This window comes from Rutilus rutilus (assembly GCF_951802725.1).
Source record: "Rutilus rutilus genome assembly, chromosome: 2".
NCBI lineage: Eukaryota > Metazoa > Chordata > Actinopteri > Cypriniformes > Leuciscidae > Rutilus > Rutilus rutilus.
The window spans coordinates 33,635,838-33,658,009 of NC_140210.1; the positions used below are offsets into that span (position 1 = coordinate 33,635,838).

A 22,172-nucleotide genomic window follows, 5' to 3' on the forward strand; every position below is an offset into this window, starting at 1 on the left:
TTCAGGCATGCGCACTAATAACTATCTTAGCCCAAGAAATATATAGAGCGGAATTCAGCGATGCGTTTGCATGACGGTGGCACGGTGGCTTTATTGCTTTACATTCATTTCAATAGATTGTTTTATATAAGACTGTGATATACCACTACAAAGACATACAATAATTGCGAAGCACGTATATTGCGATACATTGAATTACCTGGTCCTGAAGTGAGGTCTGAGACGTCATGTAAATGACCACATACGTCACGTCGAACCGTCATGCGAGCGCCTCTCTCATTGGCTCTGGGTGAGCCTAAACAAGTTTTCTTAAATACTCAAAATATATAATACTTTCATTAAAAAAATTTTTAAAAAACTACCTTTTCACTACTAAACCATTGATGGAGGACAAACAAGAGGGGAAAAAATCTTCAATTATTTGTGATCTTCATAGGCCTATGATTTCTTTGCGCAATGTGGGCAGACATGAAATTTGATCCGTAGAAGGAGTGCAAGCATTAGCCTATAATTTACTAAATTTGAGATGTTTACGCCCCTGAGTTATGCAAGTGTAAAACAACAACCTTCCATTATTTCACGCGAAGGAACACCGATCGTTTGTTATTTAAAAGTTATTTTTTTTTAAACGTGACGTCACACGAGAGGTAAGTAGCTGTAGCAGAATCTACTTGTATACATCAGCATAACATGTAACCTAACGATATAGATTTTGTTTTGGGCGATTAGCAACGACGAGGCGTATGGTATTGGTTAGGATATTTGAACATTTTAATTAATTAAGACCATTAAAAGGCGAGACTGTAGCCTATAGCTATGTGGTACACTCTTCTGACACTAAAGGCAAAAACAGTTTTTTTATGCATCGGTCAATTTTGAGATGTTGGACTATTTGGCTAAGTGTTGTTTCAAATGACTGGAAAGAAAACATACAAAATACACTTTTAAGTGTTACCTTTATTTCACTTTATCTATTTGCGTATGTAGATTTAAATGACAATATAAAGGATTTTCTCAAAATGAGTTTTTTTTTTTTTTTCTGCACTGAGGCAGAAATCTCCACTTTAGCAGAACTTACATACACCAAACTTTTCAGTTTTATTCCTATCCATATTCTGAAGGTTCATACAGAGTGGTTTGCTCATATAGCTATATAATACGCCTGATCTAAATACAATTTTTTTTCTGGCTGTTGAGTTGACAGTATTTTCATATTTATAGAGTGATAAAACAGAAATCCAATGTCAAAAAAATGAAACAAAAAATGTAAACCTGTCTTAATATGTGTGTGTGTGTGTGTGTGTGTGTGTGAAAATTTGTATGTATTTAATTGGATAATGCTCATTTGCATATTTAAATATAACATTTCAGAAAACTATAGTAATACAAATTTTATTTTTGTAATTCTTAATGTTATCAGTCAACTGGGTGTCTTGCCTTAAAGTTCATGTTTGTATATACATACAGTACCAGTCAAAAGTTTGGAAACGTTACTATTTTTAATGTTTTTGAAAGAAGTCTCTTATGCTCATCAAGCCTGCAGTTAAAAAAAAAAAAAAATGTAATATTATGAAATATTATTACAATTTAAAATAATGGTTCTCTTTTTTAATATACTTTAAAATGTAATTTATTTTTGTGATGCAGAGCTGAATTTTCATCAGCAAGTACTCCAGTCTTTGGTGTCTTATGATCCTTCAGAAATCATTCTAATATGCTGATTTATGATCAATGTTGGAAACAGTTGTGCTGCTTAATATTTTTTTTATAACCTGAGATACTTTTTTCAGGATTATTTGATGAATAAAAAGTTAAAAATAACTGTATTTATTTAGAATAGAAATTTTATAATTTTTTATAAAAAAAATAACAATGTACACTACCGTTTTGTAACAATGTACACTACCGTTCAAAAGTTTGGGAACAATAACTATTTTTTTTTAAAGAAATTAGTACTTTAATTCAACAAGGATGCGTTAAATTGATAAAAGGTGATGGTAACGATTTATATTGTTAGAAATGTTTTTATTTTGAATAAATGCTGTTTTTATGAATAAATGCTGTTAACGTTTTACTCATCAATGAATCCTGAAAAAAGTATTCCAAAAAAACATATTAAACAGCACAACTGTTTCCATCATTGATAATAACTGAGTATCAAATCATCATATTAGAATGATTTCTGAAGGATCATACGACACCAAAGACTGGAGTACTTGCTGATGAAAATTCAGCTTTGCATCACAAAAATAAATTACATTTTAAAATATATTAAAAAAGAGAACCATTATTTTAAATTGTAATAATATTTCATAATATTACTGTTTTTTTTTGTTTTTTTGTTTTTTTTTACTGCAGGCTTGATGAGCATAAGAGACTTCTTTCAAAAACATTAAAAATAGTAATGTTTCCAAACTTTTGACTGGTACTGTACACTTGTGAATATATAGCTCAATAATAAGCACATAGTCCATGTTCAACATTGCAAAGAGTGTAAAGAAACAGAGTGTTGATGTTAAATGCATTGGCTCATTGTATAATTTGATTTGGCTTTTTGATTTTTTAATTAAGGTGTTTTGCTTTGCCGCAGAGAAAAGAAGAAATGAAAAGCTTCTACATTTTACCACTTCTGGCATTTTTGCTCAGTTGCCATGTGCACTTTTGTGGGTCACGCTCAGGTTTGGCATATGCTTCATATCCAGTTCCCACAGCAGTGTACAGTGATTCCCATCGGGCCGTATGTAGAATGCGCCCTAACACTGGACTAGCACCTGGCATGCCTCGTGTGTATGGTCACATTCTTTTCACACAGTCTGGCCCAAAGGACAAGCTGAGCGTGACTTTCAGGCTGTATGGTCTCCCTGTCTCCAGTCAGCAGCCCAGAGCGTTGCACATTCATGAGTACGGAGACTTAAGCAAGGGCTGCGGATCTACAGGTGGGCATTACAATCCCCTCAACGTGAACCATCCACAACATCCAGGGGACTTTGGGAACTTTGTGCCTGTTAATGGGAAGATTCGTCACTCCCAGGACTCCAATGCAACACTCTTTGGGACTCTCTCAATACTTGGCCGGTCTGTTGTCATTCATGAGGGGCAGGATGATTTGGGCAGAGGTGGCAATGTGGCAAGCTTGCTGAATGGCAATGCTGGAGGGCGACTGGCATGCTGTGTTATTGGACTGGGCAACCCTGCAATTTAATAGAAAATAATATACAGTACATTTTGAAGTATTTATCAATAGAATATCTGATACACTTTGAAAATGGAATTGTAGAATTGCATTAATTGGTCTAAACGTCTGGTTGCTATTATATCTTCAACACTAAATAACCATTAAACTGAATTAATTGGCTTTTTAGATGTCTTCATTCTTTAAACTTGATCTATGTTAAGTATTTTTTTATGCTTAATTTAGTGACATAACTAACTCAACTAAAGCAAAGAACAGATCCAAAATAATAACACAAAAAAAGAATAACAATAATAAAAATCAATAATGCATTTTCAAAATTAATTAAATAAAAACAGAATTAAAGACCTATAGGTGTATTGAAGTCTAACTAACATCACTAATACCAAAACAAGCACAAAAGCCTCTAAAATGGAATGAAAACAGTATATATTTTTTTGCTGTGGTGCTTCGATATAGGGCTACTGATAAAGCTCAAATTTTGGCCATCAACATTTCTTTTTGACCAATAACATTTATGAATATGATGTTTACCTAAAATAATAAATAAATTACGAACAGAACAAATGTTATTTTCTAAAGGTTTGTCATGAGTATAAAACATAAAAACACATTTATCTAACACACACACACACACACACACACACACACACACACAAAATCAGCTCCAGAAGAACAATTCAGTGCTAATAGTCAAAGAAAATATGAGAAATACTCTCAGCATTCAAATTACAAAACACACTATGTCAAATCAATATCTTATTTTTTTATAACCTGAAGTGAAGCTGTTTAATGTGAACCATGTCGTTTCGCTGCTACACAGCAGCGCCATCTAGTCTCAACAGACTGAGGGACACTATTCTTCTACATCTTCAAGAAGAATGGAGGAACTTGCTATTAAGCTCATAGCGGATGGCGTTCAGAAAAAAGTAATCTCTCCCGGAAAAGGAGAGCTTTCCACGTTTCCTAATGGAACAAAGGTAATGTAACGTTCAGGACACATTTTACAGTAATGAAATGTCGAGACGGAGAACAAGTGTATTATTTTTAACGTGTCGAACTCTACAGATGGCGAGCTAACGTTAGCTAGATTCACCAGTTTTGACGTGTACTATGGGCTTGAATTCGCCCGAAAATTGCCCAGAAGTCATCCAGTGGGTTATGTTAAGTATATATCGCATTAGTACTGTGAGAATTTGTACTGTTTTATGAGCTGTTTTTACAAGGAGGCCCAATGTATTCAGATTTAGCCTTTAGCTAAACATCGGGATGGATACCTGATGTTACAGACCATCAAGGAGGACTCGCAGACAATATGCGTGTCTTTCTGTTTGCATTTTTGGCACTGAGAGAGGAAAACAATTTCCTCCCACGTATAATATACGTATAATAACAGCAGCGTTTTAACTGCAATATTATGTAACGTTAGCCACTGGCTACATTATATGAAATATCAATAAACTTAACCTGTCAAGCCAGACATATGAAATGATAGTCAGAAAAACAATAGGAAGTGAAAAATAAAATGTAAACACCAGAGATGTCTGTGTTTTTGCCCTGAGAGCTTGTTGGGCTCAACATTTAGAAATATTTAATCAAACTAAATGTCATAATGCAACAAATATCAGAGGAATAAATGACATGCTTTATAACAAATTAATATTCTTTTATTTGTATCTCTCAAAAGGTCAAGTTTCATTACCGCACTAGTCTTTGTGATGGCACTGTGTTGGATGACTCCAGGACAATGGGAGGTAAGAGTAAACCTATGGAGCTCATACTGGGGAAGAAGTTCAAGCTTCCTGTGTGGGAGCAAGTGGTTACCACAATGAGAGAGGGTGAAATTGCTGATTTCACCTGTGATGTAAAGGTTAGTGACCTGTTCATTCTTTTCTGCCTTACAGTAATATGTAAATATCTGAATAACTATGTGTTATTCTTTAGAACATTTATTTTTTGAGATTCTTCGGCTCAGTGCTGATTTGTTTTTGTTTCTACTGTAATAGCACACAGCTCTCTACCCCATGGTTTCTCTGTCACTACGCAACATCAGCCAAGGAAAAGACCCACTGGAAGGACAGAGACACTGCTGTGGAGTAGCTCAGGTTCACTCGCATCATTCCATAGGTCACTGCGATCTGGATAAGTTGCAGGCCCATCCTCAGCCTCTAGTTTTTACTCTGGAAATGCTACAGGTGAGAAACAGTAGCATGGTATCCTTTTTAGAGGTGTTAACGGAGCTATCATAATAAAACTGCCTAATTTAACAACAAAAATACTTGAATTACAAAGCGGCTGTTTCATGATTCTCTATGTAATCATCTTCCTAAGGTCTTGCCCCCCGGCTCCTTTCAGTTGGAAATATGGGCAATGACAGATGAGGAGAAACTGGAGGCCATACCGCAGATCCACGAAGAGGGAAATGCGCTGTTCAAGAGTGGAGATATTGCAGCAGCTGCTGAGAAGTACTACAATGCTATAGCCTGTCTGAAGAGCTTACAGATGAAGGTTAGTCTTAATAGTTGCTAAGCATTGAAGTGTCATGAAATCCCTGGTTTATTACTGGTCGTTCACACCTCAGATATGAAAAAGATTAAGGAAATGGGCGTGCAGAGCTGTGGAAAAGTGGGAGTGTAGAGGGTGGGAAGAAGGGAGAAAACAACCAATAAAACACAGACCTACAACACACTCAATAAACAGACAAATGAATATTAAAATATGAGCGGAGAAAGAAAAGCACAACAGAGTTGAGGACGCCTTGATCTATTTTTAAAAATATGAACCTATGACAATAAACTCACAAAAGTCATCATTATTATCATTCCTAACAACTATCATAAACAAATCAAATATGTTTTGATAAATTATTCTTAGCAATATCAACAAATCAGCATTACAACTTTGCAGAGCTATTGGTCTATATGAAAAACGAGGTAGAACATTAAAAAGATCTAATAATATTTTCATTACGTATACGAGCACTACGATATTTAAAAAATGACACATCAGTTTAATACACAAAGAATAAAGGTATAGTTCATTTTTTGTCCATTCCTCTTTGACTTTTCGGCTTTAAGTTTCTTCAGTGTATTAGAATTACTTCATGATCAGAAGTACCACTGTATCAGTGTCCTTATATGCACATATATATACAGTCAGTAGTCAACATTTTAAGTGGATCAAAACCTTTCATCAAAGTTATACATGAATTTTGAACATTTTCCGGTCTTGTCTTAGGACGACTGTGATGAACTTTTTTGATCCACTTCAAATGTTGACTACTGTATTAGAAGAGACATTATGAAATATGTGCACACAGACAGTGCTGGTTCATGTTTGGGGCACTAGAGAATATGAAATATGTCCATAAAAACTTGAAACACACTTGCTCTGGTCCGGATATGAACTGTTATCCGCGTTGCGAGTGTTGTTGCATGTTAAATATCGTTACAGTCATATTTTTTCATGTGTTGGAAGTCAAACTCCAGCTCTGACCGCATTGTGTGCAAACAACACTTTTGTGTTGCTGTACTGAGAAAACAAACCCTTGTGTCTGAACTTGAACAGGCTACAAGAATGAACAGCTCTGAATCTCTCTTTTGTAACATTTGAATTTTCCGCTGTAATGCGATCTCATGCATAATACAGCGCAGTGATTGGATTAAGAGTTCATACTCGTGAATAAATGCAGAGAAATGCTCTGAAAGTGATGTCGTAGATGCGTACTCTACAGCCAATCCCCACTCCCAATTAATGCATATACCTCACTTATGACGTTGGTTCAACTTTGCTTTTTAAACCAGAACATAATTGCTCCAAAAAAGTGAAAAAATAATCACTTTTCCCTTAATAATTTAAGCACCTGTGCTGTTGTTGTTTTCAGTGAAGTGCAACTGTACATATGTTAACATCTTCATGACCCTTTAAAACTTACACATTACCCTTGTTGAAGAACAAATGTATCCTTGAAGCATTGCATGCAATATATCAGGGGTGGTTTTTGCACAGAATGAAGCCTTTTGAAACCAACACTTCGGCTGCACGTTTAATGGTATTTGACCACAAATTGTTATTCTCAAACTGATTAAGCAAAATAATCTGAGATATTGGCCCGCTGCTTATTTATCCTAAAACCTTTTTCTCATATGACATTTGTTATCTCGCATTTGGTGTTGGTTGCTAGATTTCAAGAGATTTAAGTAGAGCTATTTTCTTAAATTGATAGTTTCCTCCCTGTATTTTTCTTAATTGAACATGCTTTTTCTGCACTGCAAAAAAGCGCTGATGATCTGAAAACACCTTCATGAGCATCACTTGCGACTAAATCTGCAAGAAAACCTTCTTAGTGATGAAACAAACATGAATCTCACAAGTTGTTTCTGATTGGTAAATATATGCACTTGCTCAACCTCTGTGCATTATCGTGTAGCACTAGCCAACAGTGTATTATATTCCTTTCTTTTCCAGTCCTTAAATATTGCCATGTCATGCTGTAATCTTGCAGTTAAGTTGCAGCATTTCCGACAGACTCGAGATGAACAAAGAGCTGTGTTTAACAGAACTAATCCTAACTTTGACAGTTGGCTGCAAATATTTTCTTGTTTCTCTCTACTGTCAAATATTAGTTTAGAGGCCCTGATTGTACCGTGGATGCGTAGATTTACTTCACATAATCTGCAAAAGTCATTCACAGCCATGTTCACTCCGGAATTTCGCTCGATGGTTTTGTTTTCGCATCATACATGTTTACAGTGCAAGTTCGATGCAGCTGAGTCGGCACATAACACTTCATAACCAAACGTTATGTGATTGGCTTACGGGTAACCAATGATTTTAAACTTCAGACAAGCGCCAGAACCAGTGAGGTTTGTTCTCGCACGTCAAGCAGGTTCAGTTGAGCTTCTGTTTAAGTTATCTGATCAATGTTTATATGTGAATAAAAGCTTAAATTAAAACTGTTTATCATATAAAGGCAAATGAGTCTTTTCAAAAACATGGATTAGTTTTACTATCTCTTTATGAACTTTTTCAAATGAACCCTTTTTTTTGTACAAAAGTGGTACTTGCGTATCTGTCTATGAGACAGAAAGCTCTCAGATTTCATCAAAAAAGATCTTCATTTGTGTTCTGAAGATGGACGAAAGTCTTATGAGTTTGGAACGACATGAGGGGGAGGGTAATTAATGACAGATTTGTCATTTTTGGGTGAATTATCCCTTTAAGATTCAACTTTTACTTACAAGATATATTCCCTGTTCAAAGGAGCGTCCGGGTGATGAGCATTGGATCAAACTAGATCTCATGATCACCCCTCTCCTCCTCAACTACTGCCAGTGCAAGCTTCTGCTGGGCCAATACTATGAGGTTTTGGACCACTGCTCTTCTATCATCAAGTACGAAGGTAAATATATCAAAACAAGTCAAATCACATGTACTTTGTATTTACAGCTAGGCATCTCGAAGCACTTTTTTTCCCCCCGCTTTTAGGGTAGTGTAATTTCTTGGTCCTAAATCTTTTAGGGAATTAAAAGCTGCAATAATATTGTTCTTTAGAAACAAGCTACAGTTAACTTGAGTACCATGAGAACCGTTTTATTGCATTTCAAATGCCCATACTCAGTCTTGTCTTTCTCACAGATAACGTGAAGGCATATTTCAAACGAGGGAAAGCTCATGCAGCGGTATGGAACGAAGCCGAGGCAAGAGCTGACTTTGCCAAAGTGATTACATTGGAACCATCACTTGAAACTTCAGTTGCAAAGGAGTTGAGAGCAATGGAGGAACGCATTCGGGAAAAACAGAAAGAGGAGAAGGGACGCTACAAAAACCTGTTCACCTACAGCGACAAAGCCTCTGCTGCAGCTACCACGGTCAGTTTAATCTCAAATGCGACCTATGAAGAATCTAAATTAGGGTGTATAACATTGTTAAACAGCAACAACAACAAAAAATGCTCCATTAAGTAACCAGTGCTATTTTCCTCTTTTCAGGGCTGAAACAAAGGTTGTCCAATTTTCCATTTATAAGGAGATATGCACTCTGATAAATGTATCCCTCACAACTTTATTTAACCCATCATCCCCTTATTGTTCATCATGTTTTATTGGTAAATTGACATACAAATGAAGAGTGCATCCAGTGCATAGCTTTGAATGGCCTGGCAAATCCATTTATCCCTGAGAGTTACCCATCATTTGTTGAAGAATGCTCATTTTCATTGTTATCAATGGGATCTGCAACTTCTATGAACCAGGAATGGGTAAATACCAGCCTTGTGTATTCACTTTTTGGATATTGCTGATGGAAACTTCACAACCCAGTGCATTATGGCCAGTGCTCTTTAACAAGGGCAGTCTGAAAGAAACAAAGCTGAAAGACAATCTGATGATGATAAAATGGGATTGCTATGACTATATATCTCCCCCCCCCCCCCCCCCTTGTATTGTTATTACCCTTACTGTCTTTGTATGTATACTACATTTTAATCTTGAAAGATAAAGGAAATAAATATGAAATGTCAGGCATTAGAAGGCCTGTGAAATATATAAGTGAAAGACACATTGTTAACACTGTGATAAATGTAAAAGAATATACTTCCCCCATCAGTGAAACAGAACACGTATACTCGTTCACATTTTTGCGTAGTTAATAATTGTCACAGTTAAACCTATATATGTCACTACAAATAAAAATATATTTTCAAAGTGCTTTTTAAATACATGTTGCTGCAGCTAGTCTGCATTTATGTTGTGACCAAAGCCAAATAAAGTTATTCACCCAATTTTTTTAAACAAGCTATTCTTGCATGCGGTGGAATTAAAAATCTAACAAATTGATTGATTTATTATTTTTTATTTAAATACAGAATTGCAAAAAATTGGGCTTAAAAAATTTCTAGGCTAATCGCAGTGACACTACATGAGGTGTACATCTGGGAGATAGCTATGCATGATGGACAAATGTCGTTAAGAAAGATAGAAAGAGATGGTGTTGTAAATAGCTTGGCAAAGAGAAGGGACATGTCTGTGAGAAACAGAACAATGAGGAGACAAGTACCGGAGGGAGGGAGGGTGTGTGTGTGTGTGTGTGTGTGTTATGTGCGAGCACTTCGCTCTGTCTCCGCTAGACACTCCCTGACAAGAGCACGTGCGTGGATGATACCTAAAGAAAGACAGAAACACATATCAGCCATTTCAAAGGTAAATGTTTCGAAGCATGATAGACCATTTGCTAATGATCCAAATATACAAAATGACTACATGTCAGACACTAGATGGCAACTTTTATATGTAATGCAACTTCAATAATTAATCTGAATAAAATAAATGTTGCAAGTCTGATCCCATGTGAAGAACTGAAAAACCGAGTGAACTCTATCACGACTGTCCTTAGGCTTACATTCCTCCAGAGGGCTAAACGTCACTGACTGTTACAAATGTGCTGCATGCACTTTATTCAGGAGGGTGTGGTGTACCTCTCTTCAGTCTCTCCATGGCACTTTTGCTGCCAGCGTAGGTAGGACGAATTTCACGGCTCATCTCCTCAATGACGGAGAGCAGTTCACTATACGTAGATCCCTGGGACACTTTAACTGGCTACAGAAAACAAGACGGGGCTCGACATTAAACATTCTTCAAAATATCTTCCTTTGTGTTCAACAGAAGAAAGAAATTCATACAGGTTTGGAACAACTTGAGGGTGAGTAAATGACAGAATTTACATTTTTGGGTGAACTATCCCTTTAACATACTGTGGTAAATTCAGAATGTATAAAATATGATATAGTTAAGCAACATCACACAATCAAGAGTGCAGTTTTCCTGAATACCATCACAATTGAAAATGTGACACTGATTTCATATTTCAATAAACAAATAGCCTAGTTAAAATTAAGTCAATTCCACTAGAAACAAACCTTGTTGTATTATTTTAATGTAATACTGTGAAGCTGCTTTGATACAATCTGCATTGTGAAAAGCGCTATACAAATATACTTGACTTACATTTTACACACAATATTGTCTGTTTTTGTTCTGTTTGAACAGCAAAAATATTTCCAGACAAAGATCACAGCAGAACCATAGTGCATCTCACAGTAACACTCAACCGTGTTTTCATTACTGATCCAGCGTTCTGAACAAATCGATTGAGTCAAAGATTCAATGACCCATTCTTGAACGAATCAGCCGTTTGAACCAATCGTTTGAATTAATGACTCAATGACTCACTCATTAAAATGGTCACCTGCCGCCACCCACTGGCTATTTAGTTCATTTCTTATTTGTATATTAAAAATATTTTTAAAACAATCTCATAACATTATTTAATGCAGTTGGAATTTTTCAATTTAAATTATTTAATTTGATTGGTAAGAGTCCTATAGTGTCATATTATTTTAATTGAATTTATTGATAAAATTTCAGATTTTATAATAAGATTAGGGGGGAAAATACACTCAGGGTAAATATCACAAATATGCAGATTTAAATATGTCAAAGCTGATAGAACACTGAGAATATTGCTTCAGAATAAGTTATATTTACAACACAAAAATCCTATTTTTTTCAGACAAGCAACGTTTTTACTTGGACACGTTAATGACCGATTTACAAGCACATGACAAGGCTTAATTCTGAGCCCTGCAAGATAGTTGTGCAGAAGTCTGAGCGATACCCTCTTTACTAAAAGTTACATATACACTAAAAGTTTGGAATTTTATGCTCACTGTTTATTTTTACTATCAATACTTAAAGTTTTTGCTGCTTAATATTTTTGTGGTAACCATGATACACTACCAAAGTTTGGAGTAAGATTTTTTTTTTAAAGAAGAAAAAAAAAGAAAAGAATATTTTAACAAGGATGCATTCAATTGCTCAAAACTAAGTGACGACAAAAAGATATATAATGTTACAAAAGTTTTTTTTTTTTTTTTTATGAAACCTGTTCCCTTAAACTTTCTATCACAGTGACAGAATCCTCAACTTTTTTTTAGCACCGTTTACACAAAAATACCATGCAGCAAGCTGTTTAACGTTAATAATAAGAATCATTATTAATACGTAATTGAGCACCAATAATAATTTATACTGATTTGGTGCTCAATTCTCATCATGTGATTACGTGATACTGAAGACTGGCTTAATGGCTGTTGAAAATTCAGGAATAAAGTACATTTAAATAAATAAATGCAGTTTTGGTGACCTTTTAATAACGTAAAAATACAATTATACCCAACTTTTGACCGGTAGTGTTCGTGTGTGTGTGTGTGTGTGTGTGTATATACACATATACATACATATACACACACACACACACACACATATATATATTCCAATTAAAAACAGACTAGATCCACTGGGAATCATTTCAAGATTGCAAAAAAAAAGTAAAATCCCACTGTTATCATAAACTTAACTTACTTGTACAAAGCCCATTGATGGTGGACCAAAGTCACTAAATGCTGGTCTAAAGTTAGAAGAGGAGGCCAGAGATGGAGATGAACCACATGATCCTAAAACCAGAGAGCAATAGGAAGACCAATCACAAACCATGAAAATGTCAAAAGGCCAATTTCAACCAATGACATCTCGCCACCCAGTGTGAGTATGGAAGGAAGTGAGGAAAGATACAGCCAAGATCGGATGCACGGATGTGATGGCATGGCACACTCACATATGAGTAAAACAACACTTAGCTTTTAAGCATAAACGCGGTAAGGTGCGGTTAGCAACACACTATAACACATTTATGTAATGAGCAAGACAGATGGCGATGGCTCCTTTAACTCCTCCCCCTTTATCCGTGCCTCTGACCTCTTTTACAGTAGGTTCACTGACCCCTTTCCGCGGGATTAAAAACGGTGCATTTGTAAACGCGATAGACACAAATTACCCCATATGCGGGTAAAATGTATGTAAAAAAAATCATGAATGAAGAGAGAGCACAATGAAACTCACCTGGTGGAGTGTGGTTGGAGCCGGTGGGTGCGGGGGCGATCGGCTTGTAACTCATATTTACACCGCCGTCGACTGTAGCCTCGCTTGATGAAAAGTTTCTTCTTATCTTCTGAATGTAATCTCGATGGGCTTTGGTATCTGAAGCAGGGACGATGCTGGCCTAATGTAAACACAAATAGCAGATATACAGATAAGTGTAAGAGGTGGGAGACATGGTAAAGGCTAGCGGACAGAAAAGACGGTCCCCTCTTAACTTAACCGGCTTCAAGCCCTGACTCTGTTTAAATCGCCTGCCATTGATAGACTTTTCCACTATTTTCTGCTAGGGTAGAACAACGAACACTTTCAAATTAGTGCGAACATTTGTGTGTAATAAAGAGTGGAGGATGTCTGTAGTGGTATATGAAAGGTAAATTTAACTATACCCACCTCTTCCGCGAAATCGCTCGACAGCGACACGCGCTAAGTATCCAACAAGCCGACAAATGAAACAAACAACAACCGTAAACACTTCGCGATATGTTGGACCGTTAAAGATGGTTTCTGGTCGCCGGTTTACACTTGTTCGAGGAGGTAAGCGGTGAATATAACGCACGGGAATAGTTTCGCTTCGCGGAGGTGTCGGTTCTTCTCCTCTCTTCCTGCGCGTGCTAGCCTGCTATGTTATTTTCCCATGATACTCGGCAAAAAGAGTGACTGCGTCATCAGGCACGCGCCTTTGCCCTCTCTTTCTTCCACAATGAAGATTCCATTCTGGAATTTTCTTGTTGAGGTGTTTGGAGAGAGTGTGCTACAGTAAGCCGGAGAAGCGTTTGAAATTTTTTTTTTTTTGAATAAAATATAGCCTAATAGAATGGTATAGTGTTGAGGCTGCTATCTGACTGCCTAATAGTAACTCCACCCACACACCTAATCCTAAATTAGGAGGAGCGGGGGAATAATCTGGCAGGGGGTCAGAATGTGGCACAACACCTATGCAAGTACTGCATGCAATGAATGTAGCCTACAATAGGCTACACTGCATTAAACAACGCAATGTGCCATGTACATTTAAAAAGTTAGTTGAAATATTAGAATACGGTTATGTAAAGGAGATTTATTGAGGACAGCTGTTTGAAAGAAACTGTTTTTTATTGATGGATGTTTTAGCTGTTAATGATATCCAGCTTCTGTCTGAGGGGAGTTGCTGTTATGTGCTGAGTTAGATGGATCCATGGTCATCTTTTTATATTGGTGTGTTAGATTATGTGCTGGGGGAGATCTGTTCCATGGATCTTTAAAGCTTTAGTGACAATGTGTTAAAGGGGTGGTTGATTATGATTTCACTTTTTTAAATTTTGTAAGTGTGTAATGTTGCTGTTTGAGCATAAACAACATATGCAAAGTTACAACGCCCAAAGTTCAAAGCAAAGGTAGATGTTTGCTTTTAAAGGGGTGGTATAATGCCCTTTTCACAAGATGTTAAATAAGTCTTTGATGTCCCCAGAGTGTGTATGTGAAGTTTTAGCTCAAAATACCCCATAGATATTTTTATATAGCATGTTAAAGTTGTCACTTTTTGAGGGTGAGCAAAAACGCACCGTTTTTGTGTCTGTCCCTTTAAATGCAAATGAGCTGCTGCTCCCGGCACAGAGGGAGGAGCTTCAACAGCTTGTGTCCTGTTACCTCACACCAACATGCAGTGGAAATTTCATAAAAACCTTTAGCCTTTTATGTTCAAACCGAAGTCAGAAAGTAATCAGAAGTCAGTGGAGAGAAGAAGAAGTAACAACATGTACAACATTTCTGAATGGTTAGTTGATGAATTTATGTAGCTTATGTGTTTAGTTATCTTCTAGTCATTGATTAGGCTAGCATATTCTGTCATGATAATCTATAAATCGCGTTCCAGGGGTGGGTTTACGTAAATTTTAGGGTTAGTGATGTCACTAACCCCGGGTTGAATGTCGTGTAGTCCCTACCAGCCGTTTGTTGTAGTCCTTAAAAAGTAATTTCTTTAAAAGCAAACATCTCCCTCTGCTTTGAACTTTGAGCGTTGTAACTTTGTAGATGTTGTTTATGCTCAAACAGCAACATTACACACTAAATAAAGTTAGAAAAGCGAAATCATATTCAACCACCCCTTTAAAGAAATAGCTTTTTAAGGACTAGGCTACAACAAAAGGGACTACATGACATTCCTCCCAGGTTAGTGACATCACCAACCCTAAAATGTACATAAACCCGGTCCCCGGGAACGCGATTTATATATTTTCAAGACAGAATATGCTAATCAATGACTAGAAGATAACTACACATAAGCTACATAAATTCATCAACTAACAATTCAGAAACGTCCTGTTACATTCATTCTACATGTTGTCACCTCTTCTTGAGTCTCTCCATCATTGTCTGAATCTGGTTTGAACATAAAAGGCTAAAAGGTTTTGAAATTTTCAGTGCATGTCTTGTGTAAGTGCAAGTTGTTGAAGCTCCGCCCCCTGTGCTGGGAGCAGCAGCTCATTTGCATTTAAAGGAACAGACACAAAACAGTGCGGTTTTGCTCACACTCAAAAATTTACCATTTTAACATGGTATATAAAAATATCTGTGGGGTATTTTGAGCTAAAACTTCACATACACACTCTGAGGACATCAAAGACTTATTTTACATCTTGTGAAAGGGGCATTATACCACCCCTTTAAAGTATTCTCTTTGCCGTACTAAATAGACAATGCCTGAATGATGGTTTAAAACAGACTAAGGTGCTGACTGGTTTCTGAATTTCCTTAGTTGTCTGACTATGATTTTTTATTTATTTATTTTTTTTATGAGGTGGTCTGTATTGACTTGTCTGCAAATAGGCTATACTTAGGAATTTGCAGTCTGTTATGGTGACTGATTTGATGGACATTGATGCATTGGGAGTTTGGTCTGCAGGTAAAGCAGTTGAGACCCACTAATACTACCTACTTCATAATAAGTGCCAGATTGCAGAAGTCTCTGTCATCCATTTAAGCACCTCCTCTATAGTCACATATAGATAGAAAGCACTTACATGCTGAAATCAGATCTGGTTCTAAATGATTAATGGTATGCATTCTGTAGAGTCCATTATTTCCTGTAATATTGAAGTTTATTACTGGTTGCCAGAGAAATTGTTGTAACTTATGTTATGCATCATCTAGTTTAATATGTAGGGAAATATAGGACACAAACAGCTTGAGCTTATCTTAATGTAAAGTAATGACCAATGTCCGCGAAGCTTGTCTATAACACAAGACACAGAGGCCATTCATTCAAAGAATTGCTGTGTCATTACCACATATTCCATTTTACCCACATGCTTTCATTGCTGAGATCATCTGTGCATTTTCAAACTTGCTCTATGCAGATAAAGCACAATTTTGCTGATATGACATTTAACTTAGGCCTATATAAATATTAATAGCCTGTAGCAAGGAAAAACAGGAAGAGGTGTCAAAAAATTTTTGTTTATTTTTTTGCAATAATTAGCACATTTTAAAATCATCTTAAGGCAAGAAGAAACACAAACAAAGAATAGTGATATGATCTAATGGTTATAGGCTACTTTGAGTTGTTTTATTGAATTTGTGAGACCACCTCCAATGGGACAGTCTAGAGCACAACTGCATCAGAGCTGCTGATTCTGGAGTCAGTCCTTCGTGCTGCAGTTCACTGTGCGGGACAGGGGAGCGTTTGGATTTCGTCTCCGCACACAGCCATGGATCTTACAAACGATAAATTTTCTTCCTTCCGGAAGTGTCTTTTGGTAACACTACTATTCATTTGTTCATTTCAACTGGTTCGATCAAAGCGAATAATCAAATGTCCTTCAGGATGCACTTGCACGACAGATTCAGTCATTTGTGTCGGTTCTTCTCTCATCCCCCGGACTATACCGAGTGACATCAACTCTCTGTAAGTGCAATATTATGTTCTCGTAACAATTTTTTGAGCGAAAATCCTTATGATTACACAGTATCAAATATAAAGATGGTGCGACATCCAAACCTATAAAATATTTGTGGTTTCGAAACTGAACGCGCACGTACAAAAATAAAATAAAAATGAAAGTGCAATATTTATTAATTTGTTATTATTCTTTTTTAGGAGTATTGTTAATTGCAGTTTCCCAGACATCAAGGAGGCTATGTTCTCGCTCATGCCCTCACTGCAGTTAATGTAAGTGACTGCTGCATCACTTTATTAAATTTACCTGTTTATCTGCATTAGGAAACACTATGTATTAAATTCAAGGCATGCTTTGTTATGTTGGAAAATGTAGGTCATTTCTGTACTATGGGACGGGTATTAATTGTGATAGTTTATGCATCATGGTAGGCTATTTCCTGGTATCTTTTTTCTCTCTCTCTTCTCAGTCTCCTTAGTTCTAATTCATTTTCTGAAATAAAGGAGGATGCATTCTCAGGGCTTCCTCATCTTGAGTATTTGTAAGTATTTGGACAGCTTTTCTGCAGTTACATTTATGATAAAAAGTGATCACTTCGACTTTACATTATATATTACTGACTAACTAAGATCCGCATATTTGTTGGATATCTGGATCATTATCCCTGCAGAGTGATTGACTGAAATTCTTGGCGATGTATATTTTGTCTCATTTTATTTCTCCAACCAGATTTATTGAGGGGAACAAAATCGAAGAGATAAACAAATATGCCTTCAGAGGACTTCGGGATGTTACACATCTGTGAGTATATAACATGCAGCAAGGAAAGGCTAAGACATTGCAGAATGCATATTAATTTAGATTATGTAGATTTATGGCTGGCATCATATATAATATTTAATTAAGTAGGTCATATATTTTTTGTTTAATATTTTATTTTATTTTCACTACATAATGTGATACAGAATGCACATGCATAATGTATTTTCCTGGCATTGTGTACTACGATTGTTGGCTCTTTGATGAATGCTTTGTTCCTCTTTTGTAAGTCACTTTGGATAAAAGTGTCTGATAAATGCATAATGTAAATGATACACTGCTGACTGCTATTGTCTTGAGTATTATTAATTATAAGGTACTGTGGTGCCTAAAAATTATCTTACATACATAAGTATAAACTATAAATAAAGTTTTTTGCCTGTGTGTATTGATTCATTTCCTCTCTGTTTTTACAGATCATTAGCAAACAACAATATAAAAACATTGCCCAGAGGTCTTTTTTCTGACCTGCGCTCTTTGATTGAACTGTGAGTTCTTCAGTTCACTATTTGCAAATGTGCACATGTAATCAACAACTTTTGCCAAGTAGATAACTTGTGTATTAATTATTTCATGTCTAATAAACAGAGACCTGCGAGGGAACATGTTCCAGTGCGACTGTGAGTCCATGTGGCTGATGCTGTGGTTGAAGCGATCCAATGCCACAATCTCAGATGTTTACTGTGCCAGTCCATCTGCCATGAAGGGTGTCCTGTTAAAGGATGTCCCAGAAAAACACAGCAAGTGTGTCTCCACAGGTAACTCAATTTCTGTTGCTCAGATATCTCAGTTTTCTTTTTGTTGAATCGAAAAGGAAGTTGCGATATTCTTTTCTTTCTTATTGTGAAACAAACTTTGATTCTCGAACATAAAAAATTTGGGGCGGGTCTTAATTTGATTGTTGGACTGTTGTGGTTTGCCATTGCTGTGATGTCATGTGAGTGACAGGTGTCCCGCCCTCTCGCCAGTAAACATGTCATCAGAGAAGAGAGGAGTCTCTGCAAGAGGAAGGGGAATTTATTTTGATTAAAGATTACGAAGGCACATGGATTTTTATTTTATTTTTTAATGGTGATGTGCACAGATAAATCATTCATAATAAATGCTGCAATATTACTTAAAAAACAAGAATTGCGAAATGCGATTTGTTCACACTTGTTTAATGACAATGAATGAAAGTGCTACACTATTTCTGTTTCCTTTCCCTTCAGATTTTGTTCAGCATCAGATAGTGAATACTCAATCCATGTCAGCAGACATCTTCTTTCACAAAGATGATATATATGTTGCTATGGCAGTTCCAAATTCAGACAGCTGCATAATCATGGAATGGGATCACATTGAGACAAATTTCAGGCCTTTTGATGAAATCACAGGTTTGACACTGTTACCTCCATAATCATTTGCCATATGTCATAACTATGAAAGAGTACAGAAGTTTATTTTATTTTTTAAATATATTATATTTCAGGACGGTCTGTTGTTGGGTGCAGGTCTGTTCTGATCAACGAGCAGGCACTTGTCATTGTCTCCCAGCTCTTCGATGGCTCCCTTGTCTACAAATATGACCAAGCACAGAATAAGTTCACCAAGTTTCAAGCAGTTGAAATGCTTAATGTGTCCAAGCCAAATGACATTGAAGTCTTCCAGATTGGAGATGACTGGTTCTTCCTTATGGTGGACAGTTCCAAAGCTGGAATGACAACTCTGTTTAAATGGAACGAAACTGGTTTCTACCCATATCAGTTCCTTCATGAGTGGTTTCGTGATACCGATGCAGAGTTTATTGATTTAGATGGCAAATCTGTTCTCATACTAGTGAGCCGCTCCCAGGTTCCTGTTATCTACCAATGGAACAAGAGCACCCAAAAGTTTGTTCTACATGATGAGATAGCAAATATGGACGACATTGTCAGCGTGAAGGCCTTTAGGATTAAGGACGTTCTCTACCTTGCCCTCGCCTGCTACATCGGTGACTCAAAAGTCATGAAGTGGACCGGCAAACACTTTGAAGAAGTACAGGGCTTCCCTTCACGTGGCGCCACGGTATTACAGCCCATCAAGTTCAAAGACCAGCACTATTTGATTCTGAGCAGTGATTATTCTTTTTCCCAGATCTTCCGATGGGATGAGGAGAACCAGAGTTTTATCAAGTTCAGGGATGTGTATGTTCAATGGCCACGCTCATTCACAGCACTGTCAACAGACCAGCGTGATTTTGTGCTGGCCACCAGTTTCAAAGGCAAAACCAAGGTTTTTGAACATATTTCAGTGGATTATAGCAAATGATGCATGTGCTGTTATTTGTTCCATCTGGTCAGATGCTAAAACAAAACTCTATTCCTCAATATATGCATACATTTAACCTTGATATTTATGAATGTAATGTTTTGTCAACAAAAAGGCTGAAACCCAGTGCACATCTCTATTCTATAGTCTTGCAAAAGCTATTTATGCAACATTTTTGTATTAAAGTTTGAATAAATAATGCACTGCAGCTTAATTTATTCAGATGTTGAAAATACCTGAATGTTTGGTCATATCAGGGCACTTTTAAATACTTTCATTGTGAAATATTAGGTTCACCAAAGGTAGGGACTCAGCCTTCAATCCAAAAGACTGTGGACTTAAGCTTGTCAACTAAGCTAATTTAACCCATTGAGCTGGTTTGACTGTATGCAAGCATGTTATTGGTGCTGACTAATGCTATTATTCAGTAGAGACCCTCAATGTTATTGCCTTTGATGAATGAAAGCCTTAGATTTATTTATTTATTTTACAGAATCTTTTTGTCAGTTTTATAACTGTAGCTGGCCGAGCAATATAATGAATGTAGATTTGAAAATATATTAATGATAATAAATAAAACAGCATCTTCTATTGATCTGCTCACTCATTCTTGTTGGTTCTTATTCACATGTATGCATTTTCAGTTTCTCACAAAGAAGCCAACTGCATAAATGGTTTAGCAGCTTGTCATGAATGCATCACTGTTCCATACTGTCAATATAAACACAGAACATAATAAGAAATAAGCACATTAAAATGGACATTCCGGATGACACTTTATTCCTTGACAGTGAGAAACTGCTTGTGTTCACAAGGATCACTTTACCAGCCAGTCAGCAGTATCATTCTTTGTGACAGAGCACTTAGGTGTGATAAATAAGACTGCATCAGCAGAATGTCACAGATGTAAGCACAGAAATTATGTGATGTAAGTTAGAGGCCTATATCTACAGTATATGATATTGCCTGCTGTGCATTATGTGCACATTAGTATTATTATGTATAGGCCTATAGAGAGAGACAGAGCCTATAGTTTTACCTTAATATACCCAAAAATGAAAATACTTTTATTAATTACTCACCTTCATGTCGTTCCAAACCCGTAAGACTTGTGTTCATCTTCGGAAAACAAATGAAGATCTTTTTGATGAAATCGGAGAGCTTTCTGTCCCTCCATTGACAGCTATGCAACTACCAATTTGATGCTTCAAAAAGTTCATAAAGAGATTGTAAAACTAACCCTTATGAATTGAGCGGTTTAGTCCAATTTTTCTAAAGAGACTTGATCGCTTCATGGACAGATTTAATTTAAGGTTTTATTCACATATAAACATTGATCAGCAAACATAAACAGAAGCTCAACCGAACCTGCTTGACACGCAAGAACAAACCTCATTGGTTCTTAATGAGGCTCAGTTTTCACATGTCAAGCAAATATGCTTGAGCTTCGTTTACCACAACTGATGTGTGTGAGTTGATGAATGTTTGTATCGTGTCTTTAAAAAAAATTCTGACTAAACCACTCAATTCATATGGATTAGTTGAACAATCTCTTTATTAACTTTTTGAAGCGTCAAAGACAAGTAGTTGTGTAGACTGTCAACGGAGGGACAGAAAGGTCTCAGATTTCATCAAAAATATCTTAATTTGTGTTCCGAACGACGAGGGTGAATATGATAGAATTTTCATCTTTCACTTTAATTTTTCAACTATCCCTTTAAGAGTAGACTTATCAATATCAAATTTGGTCATCTCAAAACAAAACAAAACAATAGAAAGAACAAATGAATATGGCTTAGAATAATTATAATCATTTACAAGTTAGATACAACATTATGTGAAATTCGTAATGTAAAAAACAAGTTTACAGGGGCTTATTGCAGCAAAACAATGCATTCGCAACGATAATTTATAGTTTATTTGAGGCCAGAAGCTTTATGATCACATAAATTAACGTAAAAATCTACATTACCCATGGTATATTCTTAGGCTTTTGCAGCT

At 36.3% G+C, this 22,172-nt stretch overlaps 4 protein-coding genes across 7 annotated transcripts; 3 read left to right on the plus strand and 1 right to left on the minus strand.

The window, feature by feature from the left end:
- Positions 1-505: 505 nt before the first annotated feature.
- Positions 506-3,754, plus strand: sod3b (superoxide dismutase 3, extracellular b). Of its 2 annotated transcripts, none has more exons than XM_084396973.1 (2): positions 506-647; positions 2,591-3,349. In XM_084396973.1, the coding sequence occupies exon 2, from the start codon at positions 2,603-2,605 to the stop codon at positions 3,200-3,202; it is 600 nt and encodes a 199-aa protein (XP_084253099.1). In that variant the 5' UTR covers positions 506-647; positions 2,591-2,602; the 3' UTR covers positions 3,203-3,349. The 2 variants fall into 2 exon arrangements, with proteins under 2 accessions (XP_084253099.1, XP_084253100.1); XM_084396974.1 differs by having other exon boundaries at positions 538-647; positions 2,572-3,754.
- A 260-nt stretch (positions 3,755-4,014) lies between these two features.
- aip (aryl hydrocarbon receptor interacting protein) lies at positions 4,015-9,989 on the plus strand. The gene is made up of 7 exons (XM_084397025.1): positions 4,015-4,173; positions 4,881-5,063; positions 5,200-5,388; positions 5,525-5,701; positions 8,456-8,594; positions 8,831-9,063; positions 9,184-9,989. Exons 1-7 carry the CDS (start codon positions 4,075-4,077, stop codon positions 9,187-9,189), a joined length of 1,026 nt encoding a protein of 341 aa, XP_084253151.1. The 5' UTR covers positions 4,015-4,074; the 3' UTR covers positions 9,190-9,989.
- cdk2ap2 (cyclin dependent kinase 2 associated protein 2) lies at positions 9,610-14,047 on the minus strand. 2 transcript variants are annotated; one of them, XM_084397032.1, is made up of 5 exons: positions 13,579-14,047; positions 13,150-13,309; positions 12,613-12,704; positions 10,668-10,788; positions 9,610-10,354 (listed from the first exon to the last, which is right to left on the minus strand). In XM_084397032.1, exons 2-5 carry the CDS (start codon positions 13,202-13,204, stop codon positions 10,287-10,289), a joined length of 336 nt encoding a protein of 111 aa, XP_084253158.1. In that variant the 5' UTR covers positions 13,205-13,309; positions 13,579-14,047; the 3' UTR covers positions 9,610-10,286. The 2 variants fall into 2 exon arrangements, with proteins under 2 accessions (XP_084253158.1, XP_084253159.1); XM_084397033.1 differs by having other exon boundaries at positions 13,150-13,304; positions 13,579-13,677.
- Positions 12,781-20,764, plus strand: lgi2b (leucine-rich repeat LGI family, member 2b). Of its 2 annotated transcripts, XM_084396998.1 has the most exons (9): positions 12,781-12,905; positions 16,990-17,071; positions 17,264-17,335; positions 17,533-17,604; positions 17,793-17,864; positions 18,299-18,370; positions 18,471-18,640; positions 19,094-19,258; positions 19,354-20,764. In XM_084396998.1, the coding sequence occupies exons 3-9, from the start codon at positions 17,304-17,306 to the stop codon at positions 20,169-20,171; spliced, it is 1,401 nt and encodes a 466-aa protein (XP_084253124.1). In that variant the 5' UTR covers positions 12,781-12,905; positions 16,990-17,071; positions 17,264-17,303; the 3' UTR covers positions 20,172-20,764. The 2 variants fall into 2 exon arrangements, with proteins under 2 accessions (XP_084253124.1, XP_084253123.1); XM_084396997.1 differs by lacking the exon at positions 12,781-12,905 and having other exon boundaries at positions 16,770-17,071.
- Positions 20,765-22,172: the final 1,408 nt, after the last annotated feature.

Excerpts from the sequence above, each read along its gene's own strand:
- aip (XM_084397025.1), top strand. The coding sequence starts at position 4,075 with ATGGAGGAACTTGCTATTAAGCTCATAGCGGATGGCGTTCAGAAAAAA. Across the intron at positions 4,174-4,880 it reads CGTTTCCTAATGGAACAAAG|GTCAAGTTTCATTACCGCAC; the intron begins GTAATGTAACGT and ends ATCTCTCAAAAG. Across the intron at positions 5,064-5,199 it reads ATTTCACCTGTGATGTAAAG|CACACAGCTCTCTACCCCAT; the intron begins GTTAGTGACCTG and ends CTACTGTAATAG.
- lgi2b (XM_084396997.1), top strand. The coding sequence starts at position 16,875 with ATGGATCTTACAAACGATAAATTTTCTTCCTTCCGGAAGTGTCTTTTG. Across the intron at positions 17,336-17,532 it reads ATGCCCTCACTGCAGTTAAT|TCTCCTTAGTTCTAATTCAT; the intron begins GTAAGTGACTGC and ends CTCTCTTCTCAG. Across the intron at positions 18,641-19,093 it reads CAGCAAGTGTGTCTCCACAG|ATTTTGTTCAGCATCAGATA; the intron begins GTAACTCAATTT and ends CTTTCCCTTCAG.
- cdk2ap2 (XM_084397032.1), bottom strand. The coding sequence starts at position 13,204 with ATGAGTTACAAGCCGATCGCCCCCGCACCCACCGGCTCCAACCACACT. Across the intron at positions 10,789-12,612 it reads CATCAATGGGCTTTGTACAA|CCAGTTAAAGTGTCCCAGGG; the intron begins GTAAGTTAAGTT and ends TGTTTTCTGTAG. Across the intron at positions 10,355-10,667 it reads CATGGAGAGACTGAAGAGAG|GTATCATCCACGCACGTGCT; the intron begins GTACACCACACC and ends GTCTTTCTTTAG.
- sod3b (XM_084396973.1), top strand. The coding sequence starts at position 2,603 with ATGAAAAGCTTCTACATTTTACCACTTCTGGCATTTTTGCTCAGTTGC.